The following is an 11,981-nucleotide window of genomic DNA, read 5'->3' on the forward strand; positions in this document are numbered from 1 at the left end:
AGATGATGACGAGTAGAGTTATCTAGTATGTACTCTCTTTGTTCCTAAATATAAGACGTTTTGGCAGTTCAATTTGAACTGCCAAAGCGTCCTATATTTAGGAATGGAGGAATAGTTATATATATATATATATATATATATATATGATGATGATGATGATGAATAGTAACACTATAAGGTCGCGATATTCGTCACCCTGGTTGAGGAATAGTTACTCTTCACCCCTTCTATTTTACCATCAATGCACCGTAATTTTACGTTCCGTAAGTTTTGTCTTATTTCCGACGTAAAAAGAGACCGTAAGAAAATATATAATCGCCGTAAAAAATATTTTATGTTATGTAAAATTACAAACATAAAAACATAGTCTAAAATACACATAAACTATAAATTTTCTTGTCTTATAACCTATATATTTATTTTCTTATATCAATTTTTACGAGGTGAATCAATAAGAATGTAACTATTTGAATTCTAAATGTAATTTAATTATGAAATGATCGTAAGATTACCTCGGGTGAAGAATAACTTATTCTGCACTCTGGATGATGAAATAACTTATTCTGCACCCTGGATGATGAACAGTAACATAGTAACATATATATATTGTTACTGTTCATCATCCAGGGTGCAGAATAAGTTATTTTTCACCTGTGGTAATCTTACGATCATTTCATAATTAAATTACGTTTAGAATTCAAATAGTTACATTCCTATTGATTCACTACGTAAAATTTGACATAAGAAAATAAATATATAGGTCATAAGACAAGAAAATTTGTAGTTTATGTGTATTTTAGACTATGTTTTTACGTTTGTAATTTTACATAACATAAAATATTTTTTACGGCGATTATATATTTTCTTACGGTCTCTTTTTACGTCTGAAATAAGACAAAACTTACGGAATGTAAAATTACGGTGCATTGATGGTAAAATAGAGGAGGGTGAAGAATAACTATTTCTCAACCAGGGTGACGAATAGCGCGACCCTATATATATATATATATATATATATATATATATTGATAATATATATATATTGATAATATATATATATATATATATATATATATATTTTATGTTGATGCTTAACCTAGTTCAATATCAATATAGTGTTATTGCAATAGGCAAATGGGCAGTTTAATTATGCTATGTGTAATGTTAATGTGATACCTAATTCAAATTATATGATGAACTAGTGTAAACGTGTGTTTCAAATGAGTTTGTGTACAAAATTTATGTTTAATTTTTCTGAGAGATTAAGTTTTAGGTGATTTGCTAGATGAAGAAATGTTTAAACCCCTAAAAATTGGCAAGGGACTGAGATAATAGATACGGTTTGAACTTTCAGGATAGGGGATATGCTGCTAAAGATTATTCTTGTTTTGTGTTGATCCGTGCATCAGTACGTACAAGCGCACGGTACAACGAGTTCGCTTTATACTACTCCATATGCTATATATATAATTTACTATTGTATGTAGCATATGTGCTTATATATGTTGGGTACAAATGGCGCTTACAACATTAGTGTTTGACTAAATCCGCCTGACAGTAACCGATTAGCCGGCCCATGATTCCAAAACTGGAGATCGACCAAACAATTGAAGGACCGGGAATGCTCCAACATTCATAAGGAAGTCCGACATTTGATCTCCATATTCGACCTTCAGTTTTGTACTCTTATTTTTTACTAGAAATCATAGAAGTTGAGAATGATCCATTAGATCCTTTGCGCCATTCAGTTTGCTGCATGCAGAAGTGGCCGCTCTGAACACACGGCTCAGACGCTAATTACGGTAGGCCGGCCGGCTTGTCACTGCAAAATTCAGAGGTAGAATGCAACAAACTCCCCAGAAAAGAGCAGAAGATTCAGCCACAGAACACACATGCACAACTGAATCTCGTCCTTCAGAAAGTGCCTCAGGAATCTGCGCGGCTTCTGCCCCCTCGGACCTCTTCCACCCCGCCCCTCTTCCACCCCGCCCCTCCTATATAGCCCTCGCCCCCTCCACTTGGCACCGCGTACTCGCCTAGCGAACGCGACGCCGGATCTTGTCACGCGCGCGCACACACTCGCATCGTGGACTGCCTGCCATCGATCGCCGCCCGGCGAGGTAGGAGGATCATGGCGACGGAGGCGGCGCCGGAGTGGCTGGACAAGGGCGACAACGCGTGGCAGCTGGCGGCGGCGGCGCTGGTGGGGCTGCAGAGCGTGCCGGGCCTGGTCATCCTCTACGGCAGCATCGTCAAGAAGAAGTGGGCCGTCAACTCCGCCCTCATGGCGCTCTACGCCTTCGCCGCCACCATGGTCTGCTGGTGCCTCTGGGGCTTCCGCATGTCCTTCGGCGACCGCCTCCTCCCCTTCGTCGGCCGCCCCGACTTCGCCGGCCTCGACGCCGCAGGCTTCCTCTCCCGCCAGGGCTTCGCCGGCGCCTACCCGGCCGCCACGCTCCTCTTCTTCCAGTTCGTCTTCGCCGCCATCACGCTCATCCTCGTCGCCGGCTCGCTCCTGGGCCGCATGGACTTCCGGGCATGGATGATCTTCGTGCCCCTCTGGCTCACCTTCTCCTACACCGTCGGCGCCTTCAGCGTGTGGAGCCCCAACGGGTTCCTCTTCAAGGCCGGCGTCATGGACTTCGCCGGCGGCTACGTCATCCACCTCTCCTCCGGCATCGCCGGCTTCACCGCCGCCTTCTGGGTCGGCCCGAGGACGGCCAAGGACAGGGAGACGTTTCCGCCCAACAACATCATCCTCACGCTCGCCGGCGCGGGGCTGCTGTGGATGGGGTGGACGGGGTTCAACGGCGGCGCTCCGTACGCCGCCAACATCGACGCGTCCGTCGCCGTCGTCAACACACACCTCTGCACGGCCACGAGCCTCCTGGTGTGGCTCATCCTCGACTGCTTCGTCTTCGGCCGCCCCTCGGCCTTCGGCGCCGTCCAGGGCATGATCACCGGCCTCGTCTGCATCACCCCGGCCGCCGGGCTGGTGCAGGGCTGGGCGGCGATGCTGATGGGGCTCGTCTCCGGGAGCGTGCCGTGGTTCACCATGATGGTGCTGCACAAGCGGTGCCGGCTCCTGAGGCACGTGGACGACACGCTCGCCATCCTCCACACGCACGGCGTGGCCGGCAGCCTCGGCGGCCTCATGACGGGCCTCCTGGCGGAGCCGCGGCTATGCCGGCTCTTCTTCGGCGACGACCCGCGGTACGTGGGATTCGTGTACGCGGTCAGGGGCGGGCGCGTCTCCGCGGGGTTTCGGCAGATGGGCGTGCAGCTGGCCGGGATCGCGTTCATCGTGGCCCTCAACGTCGTCGTCACGAGCATCATTTGCCTGCTCGTCAGGGTGGCCGTGCCGCTCCGACTCAGCGAGGAGCAGCTGGCGGCCGGCGACGACGCCATACACGGGGAGGACGCGTACGCGGTGTGGGGCGAGGGCGAGACGTACGAGCAGTCCGTGCATGGGAGCCGGCGATACCAAATGACGGCCAATCCTATGTCGTCCAAGGTTGATGAGATCATCTGAGCAGTCCTATGCATTTGTAAGGTCGATACTAGTGCATTGTGGAGTATGTTTAACGGATTTGCGGTTTAGGGGTACTCCTAGATCCTAGTCTACCACGAACGAATGTCCAAGGAAATATTAGGAACGGCCACCTATACGGTCAAACCCACAACACTGTAGTTTTCGATCGTTGAAGCAGCCCGAAGGGGCTGAGCCCTAGGATCAACATATAGCTAGCGATCCTTATCTCCACACTTAATTGCATATAAGTATCACATTTGTGCCTAGGATAACGAATTGGTAAGAAATATAAAAGTGTTTAGATCACTACTTTAGAGGGGGTATCAATTTTCTTTACGGAGGGAGGGAGTACTAGTTTTCGTTTTTTTTTGTTTGCAGATTAGTATCGAATTTGGGGCAGACCGCAACAATCACATGGATTAGCGTTTGAACAAGTTTTGACAATCTATACCTAAGATGCAATCTTAATCAACAATGCATTATCCGTCTTACTTTCATATCGGTACTGATTCGGATTGGTACTGATCCGGATTGTGGATGAATATCTCAACGAAATCAGGATTAGAGACGAAATTAAAGACGGCTTGCCCGTTTCTTTGTACGTATTAAATCTACATGCAAGCCATGTTTAAATAGAAGACATGTGAAATCTTGAACTTGCGCTTTTGTATGCAAAGACCGTCTTTGTTTGGGCCGTAGCTACAAATACTCAAATTATAGACATTTCTTTTGTAAATTAAGAGCGTGTGGTATTCTTTTCTCCCGTTGCAACGCACGAGCCCTTTTGCTAGTGAAACTAATGAGCGGGGCCGACATGACGCGTCGCGTGCATGTTCTTTTGTAGAAAACTCACTTACTTTACATTTGACTCGTGGCGCGTTGTGGGGAGTGCACCCCCGCGTACACTCGAATCTCACGACAACTCTTTTTGCAAATGAGGTGCATGATTAAATATAAAGTAAGGGGATTTTCTACAAAAGAACATGCACATGATGCACCACGTCGCCCCCCCTGAAAGTGGCCCCCGCTGGTTAGCTTGTCAAAACCGGTTCAAACGTGATTCAATGCGATTTGTTGCGGCCTGCCCCGGACTCGGTACTGATCTCCAAAGATGATGAAAAGCGGTATCAATTTGTTACCTTAGGAACAAATGTGGTACTTCTGCAATTAGGTCTCATCTATTGGGGCTTCTACCTGTGAATTGGTTCATCTGTCTGGTTCCCTGCTAAGCTCTTCCACAGGTCATGCTTCCCAGTTCGGCCGCTCCCCCTGCCACACACACCTCCTCCGGTGGCTTGCGGTCTTACCGTTCCCTCCATCATCGTTGTGTCAGTGGTGCACCACGTAGACCTTGCTTTTCGCCCCTGCTCTCACACAGTGGCCAATGGTCCATGATAAACACATTCTCACTCAACAACAGAATCAACCTGTGCAAACCCGGAGCTCTGTTAGCCTCGTCCAGATGCCAACCTTGTGCCCGATGTTTTTGTAGGCGTCAGGGCACGTATCATCCATGTGCGCCAACGAGGTGGTGTGCATTCACTGAAGGAAATATGCCCTAGAGGCAATAATAAAATTATTATTTATTTCCTTGTATCATGATAAATGTTTATTATTCATGCTAGAATTGTATTAACCGGAAACATAATACATGTGTGAATACATAGACAAACAGAGTGTCACTAGTATGCCTCTATTTGACTAGCTCGTTGATCAAAGATGGTTATGTTTCCTAACCATAGACATGAGTTGTTATTTGGTTAACGGGATCACATCATTAGGAGAATGATGTGATTGACTTGACCCATTCCATTAGCTTAGCACTTGATCGTTTAGTTTGTTGCTATTGCTTTCTTCATGACTTATACATGTTCCTATGACTATGAGATTATGCAACTCCCGTTTATCGGAGGAACACTTTGTGTGCCACCAAACATCACAACGTAACTGGGTGATTATAAAGGTGCTCTACAGGTGTCTCCGAAGGTACTTGTTGGGTTGGCGTATTTCGAGATTAGGATTTATCACTCCGATTGTCGGAGAGGTATCTCTGGGCCCTCTCGGTAATGCACATCACTCAAGCCGTGCAAGCATTTCAACTAATAAGTTAGTTGCAGGATGATGTATTACGGAATGAGTAAAGAGATTTGCCAGTAACGAGATTGAACTAGGTATTGAGATACCGACGATCGAATCTCGGGCAAGTAACATACTGATGACAAAGGGAACAACGTATATTGTTATGCGGTCTGACCGATAAAGATCTTCGTAGAATATGTAGGAGCCAATATGAGCATCCAGGTTCCGCTATTGGTTATTGACCGGAGACGTGTCTCGGTCATGTCTACATAGTTCTCGAACCCGTAGGGTCCGCACGCTTAAAGTTCGGTGACGATCGTAATTAGGGTTTTTGTGTTTTGATGTACCGAAGGTTGTTCGGTGTCCCGGATGTGATCACAGACATGACGAGGAGTCTCGAAATGGTCGAGACATAAAGATTGATATATTGGAAGCCTATATTTGGATATCGGAAACGTTCCGGGTGAAATCGGGATTTTACCGGAGTACCGGTGGGTTACCGGAACCCCCCCCCCCCCCCCCCCGGGGTTATTGGGCCTACATGGGCCCTAAGGGAGAAGAGGAGGGCCGGCCAGGGCAGGCCGCGCGCCCCCTCCCCCCCTAGTCCGAATAGGACAAGGAAGGGGGGGCGATGCCTCCCTTTCCTCTTTCTCCCTTCCCCTTCCTTTTCCAACAAGGCAAGAGGGGGGAGTCCTACTCCCGGTGGGAGTAGGACTCCTCCAGGCGCACCCCTTGGGCCGGCCGCACCTCCCCCTCTCCCTCCTTTATATACGGGGGCAAGGGGGCACCCCATGACACACAAGTTGATCTTCGTGATCGTTCCTTAGCCGTGTGTGGTGCCCCCTTCCACCATATTCCACCTCGGTCATATCGTAGCAGTGCTTAGGCGAAGCCCTGCGTCGGTAGAACATCATCACCGTCATCACGTCGTTGTGCTGACGAAACTCTCCCTCAACACTTTGATGGATCGGAGCTCGAGGGACGTCACCGAGTTGAACGTGTGCAGAACTCGGAGGTGCCGTACGTTCGGTACTTGGATAGGTCGGATCGGGAAGACGTACGACTACTTCCTCTACGTTGTGTCAACGCTTCTGTTGCCGGTCTACGAGGGTACGTAGACAACACTATCCCCTCTCGTTGCTATGCATCACCATGATCTTGCGTGTGTGTAGGAATTTTTTTGAAATTACTACGTTCCCCAACAGTGGCATCCGAGCCAGGTTTTATGCGTTGATGTAATATGCACGAGTAGAACACAAGTGAGTTGTGGGCGATATAAGTCATACTGCTTACCAGCATGTCACACTTTGGTTCGGCGGTATTGTTGGATGAAGCGGCCCGGACCGACATTACGCGTACGCTTACGCGAGACTGGTTCTATCGATGTGCTTTGCACACAGGTGGCTGGCGGGTGTCAGTTTCTCCAACTTTAGTTGAACCGAGTGTGGCTACGCCCGGTCCTTGCGAAGGTTAAAACAACACCAACTTGACAAACTATCGTTGTGGTTTTCGATGCGTAGGTAAGAACGGTTCTTGCTCAGCCCGTAGCAGCCACGTAAAACTTGCAACAACAAAGTAGAGGACGTCTAACTTGTTTTTGCAAGGCATGTTGTGATGTGATCTGGTCAAGACGTGATGAGATATAAGTTGTTGTATAAGATGATCATGTTTTCTTGAAGTTATCGGCAATTGGCAGAAGCCTTATGGTTGTCTCTTTATTGCATAAGATGTAAGTGCCAAATAATTGCTTTACTTTATCGCTATGCGATAGCAATAGTTGCAAGAGCAATAGTTGGCGAGACGACCATGTGATGACACATTGATATAGATCAAGATGATGGAGATCATGGTGTCATGCCGGTGACGATGGAAATCATGACGATGCTTTGGAGATGGAGATCAAAGGCACAAGATGATGATGGCCATATCATGGCACATATTTTGATTGCATGTGATGTTTATCTTTTATACATCTTATTTTGCTTAGTTCGACGGTAGCTTTATAAGATGATCTCTCACTAATTATCAAGGTACAAGTGTTCTCCCTGAGTATGCACCGTTGCGAAAGTTCTTCGTGCTGAGACACCACGTGATGATCGGGTGTGATAGGCTCTACGTTCAAATACAACGGTGCAAAACAGTTGCACACGTGGAATACTCAGGTTAAACTTGACGAGCCTAGCATATAACAGATATGGCCTCGGAACACGGAGACTGAAAGGTCGAGCATGAATCATATAGTAGATATGATGAACATAGTGATGTTCACCATTGAAACTACTCCATCTCACGTGATGATCGGACATGGTTTAGTTTATATGGATCACGTGATCACTTAGAAGATTAGAGGGATGTCTATCTAAGTGGGAGTTCTTAAGTAATATGATTAATTGAACTTTAATTTATCATGAACTTAGTCGTGGTAGTATCAGCATATCTATGTTGTAGACCAATAGCTCGCATTTAGCTCCCCTGTTTTATTTTTGATATGTTCCTAGAGAAAATTAAGTTGAAAGATGTTAGTAGCAATGATGCGGATTGGATCCGTGATCTGAGGATTATCCTCATTGCTGCACAGAAGAATTATGTCCTTAATGCACCGCTAGGTGACAGACCTATTGCAGGAGCAGATGCAGACGTTATGAATGTTTGGCTAGCTCAATATGATGACTACTTGATAGTTTAGTGCACCATGCTTAAACGGCTTAGAATCGGGACTTCAAAGACGTTTTGAACGTCATGGACCATATGAGATGTTCCAGGAGTTGAAGTTAATATTTCAAGCAAATACCCGAGTTGAGAGATATGAAGTCTCTAACAAGTTCTATAGCTAAAAGATGTAGGAGAATAGCTCAAGCAGTGAGCATGTGCTCAAATTGTCTAGGTACTACAATCGCTTGAATCAAGTGGGAGTTAATCTTCCAGATAAGATAGTGATTGACATAATTCTCTAGTCACCATCACAAAGTTAGTAGAACTTCGTGATGAACTATGATATGCAAGGGATAACGGAAACAATTCCCAAGTTCTTCGTAATGCTGAAATCAACGAAGGTAGAAATCAAGAAAAATATCAAGTGTTGATGGTAGACAAGACCACTAGTTTCAAGAAAAAAGCAAAGGGAAGAAGGGGAACTTCAAGAAGAACGGCAAGCAAGTTGCTGCTCAAGTGAAGAAGCCCAAGTTTGGTCCTAAGCCTGAGACTAAGTGCTTCTACTACAAAGGGACTGGTCACTGGAAGCGGAACTGCCCCAAGTATTTGGCGGATAAGAAGGATGGCAAAATGAACAAAGGTATATTTGATATACGGATTATTGATATGTATTTTACTAGTGTCCGTAGCAACCCCCCGGTATTTGATACTGGTTCAGTTGCTAAGAATAGTAACTCGAAACGGGAGTTGCAGAATGAACAGAGACTAGTTAAGGGTGAAGTGACGATGTGTGTTGGAAGTGGTTCCAAGATTGATATGATCATCATCGCACACTCCCTATACTTTCGGGATTAGTGTTGAACCTAAATAAGTTTTATGTGGTGTTTGCATTGAGCATGAATATGATTTGATCATGTTTATGTTGGGGAATGTAGTAATTTCAAAAAAAAAATCCTACGCACACGCAGGATCATGGTGATGCATAGCAACAAGAGGGGAGAGTGTTGTCTACATACCCTTGTAGACCATTTGCGGAAGCGTTATATCAACGCGGTTGATGTAGTCGTACGTCTTCACGATTCGACCGATCCAAGTACCGAAAGCACGACACCTCCGAGTTCTGCACACGTTTGGCTCGGTGACGTCCTCGCCTTCTTGATCCAGCAAGAGGGCCGAAGTAGTAGATGAGTTCCGGCAGCACGACGGCATGGTGACGGTGTTGGTGAAGAACAATCTCCATAGGGCTTCGCCTAAGCACTACGAAAACTATGAAGGGGGATAAACTAGAGGGGACGGGGTTGCCGGCACACGGCTTGGTGTTTCTTGATGTGTCTTTGGTGCTAGCCCTGCCCCTCTATTTATATGTTGAGCCCTGGGGTCGAAACTTGGAGCAAAAGCCTCCTCAAAGTCGGTTTTTCCCGAAAGGCAAGAGTCCCACTCGGACTCCAGGACCAAATGCCACAATCCTTGGCGTCTGGCCCAGACGCCATGGGCCTCGGCGTCTGGCCCAGGGCCAGACGCCAGGGTCTCCGGCGTTTGGCCCCCTGGCCTCCGCAAAACTCCTTTTGCACCAACTTATAGCCCCATGGGCCTGACCCCTTGGCCAAACCATATCATCCAATATATGAATCTTTACCTTCGGACCATTCCGGAGCTCCTCGTCATGTCTGTGATCTCATTCAGGACTCCGAACAACATTCGGTCACCAACATACATAACTCATAGTACTATATCGTCAACGAACGTTAAGCGTGCGGACCCTACGGGTTCGAGAACTATGTAGACATGACCGAGACACCTCTCTGGTCAATAACCAATAGCGGGACCTGGATGCCCATATTGGCTCCTACATATTCTACGAAGATCTTTTATCGGTCAAACCACATAACAACATACGTTGTTCCCTTTGTCATCGGTATGTTACTTTCCCGAGATTCGATCGTCGGTATCTCAATACCTAGTTCAATCTCGTTACCGGCAAGTCTCTTTACTCGTTTCGTAATACATCATCCCGCAACTAACTCATTAGTTGCAATGCTTGCAAGGCTTATAGTGATGTGCATTACCGAGTGGGCCCAGAGATACCTCTCCGACAACCGGAGTGACAAATCCTAATCTCGAAATACGCCAACCCAACAAGTACCTTCGGAGACACCTGTAGAGCACCTTTATAATCACCCAGTTACGTTGTGATGTTTGGTGGCACACAAAGTGTTCCTCCGATAAACGGGAGTTGCATAATCTCATAGTCATAGGAACATGTATAAGTCATGAAGAAAGCAATAGCAACAAACTAAACGATCAAGTGCTAAGCTAACGGAATGGGTCAAGTCAATCACATCATTCTCCTAATGATGTGATCCCGTTAATCAAATGACAACTCATGTCTATGGTTAGGAAACATAACCATTTTTGATCAACGAGCTAGTCAAGTAGAGGCATACTAGTGACACTCTGTTTGTCTATGTATTCACACATGTATTATGTTTACGATTAATACAATTCTAGCATGAATAATAAACATTTATCATGATATAAGGAAATAAATAATAACTTTATTATTGCCTCTAGGGCATATTTCCTTCAGTTTATTGCAATACGGTTATTCATTTAAGTAAGAGAATAAATTGTTGTTCTGTTTACATATATGGTTACACACCCAATGAAAATGGTTCGTTGGATCTCGATCGTAGTGATACACATATTCATAATATTGAAACCAAAAGATGCAAAGTTAATAATGATAGTGCAACTTATTTGTGAACTGCCGTTTAGGTCATATTGGTGTAAAGCGCATGAAGAAACTCCATGCTGATGGACTTTTGGAATCACTTGATTATGAATCAGTTGATGCTTGCGAACCATGCCTCATGGGCAAGATGACTAAGACTCCGTTCTCCGGAACAATGCAGCAAGCAACAGATTTGTTGGAAATCATGCATACTGATGTATGTGGTCCGATGAATATTGAAGCTCGCGGCAGGTATCATTATTTTCTGATCTTCACAGATGATTTGAGCAGATATGAGTATATCTACTTGATGAAACACAAGTCTGAAACATTTGAAAAGTTCAAAGAATTTCAGAGTGAAGTGGAGAATCATCGTAACAAAATAAAAGTTTCTATGATATGATCGCAGAAGTAAAATATTTGAGTTACGAGTTTGGCCTTCAGTTAAAACAATGTGAAATAGTTTCACTACTCACGCCACCTGGAACACCATGGTGTAATGGTGTGTCCGAACGTCGTAACCATGCTTTATTAGATATGGTGCGATCTATGACGTCTCTTACTGATTTACCGCTATCGTTTTGGGGTTATACATTAGAGACAGCTACATTCACGTTAAATAGGGCACCATCTAAATCCGTTGAGACGACACCGTATGAACTATGGTTTGGCAAGAAACCTAAGCTGTCGTTTCTTAAAGTTTGAGGTTGCAAAGCTTATGTGAAAAAGTTTCAACCTGATAAGCTCAAACCCAAATCGGAGAAGTACGTCTTCATAGGATACTCAAAATAAAATGTTGGGTACACCTTCTATCACAGATCCGAAGGCAAGATATTCGTTGCTGAGAATGGATCCTTTCTAGAGAAGGAGTTTCTCTCGAAAGAAGTGAGTGGGAGGAAAGTAGAACTTGATGAGGTAACTGTACCTGCTCCCTTATTGGAAAGTAGTTCATCACAGAAATCTGTTCCTGTGACTACTACACCAATT

General features: G+C 45.4%; 1 protein-coding gene across 1 annotated transcript; it reads left to right on the top strand.

Annotated features, from left to right (window-relative positions):
• The first annotated feature begins 2,131 nt into the window (after window positions 1–2,131).
• Window positions 2,132–3,532, top strand: LOC125505975 (ammonium transporter 2 member 5-like). The gene has a single exon (XM_048670869.1). The coding sequence runs from the start codon at window positions 2,132–2,134 to the stop codon at window positions 3,530–3,532; it is 1,401 nt and encodes a 466-aa protein (XP_048526826.1).
• Window positions 3,533–11,981: the final 8,449 nt, after the last annotated feature.

The sequence above is a fragment of the Triticum urartu genome, chromosome 5 (genome assembly GCF_003073215.2).
Source record: "Triticum urartu cultivar G1812 chromosome 5, Tu2.1, whole genome shotgun sequence".
NCBI lineage: Eukaryota > Viridiplantae > Streptophyta > Magnoliopsida > Poales > Poaceae > Triticum > Triticum urartu.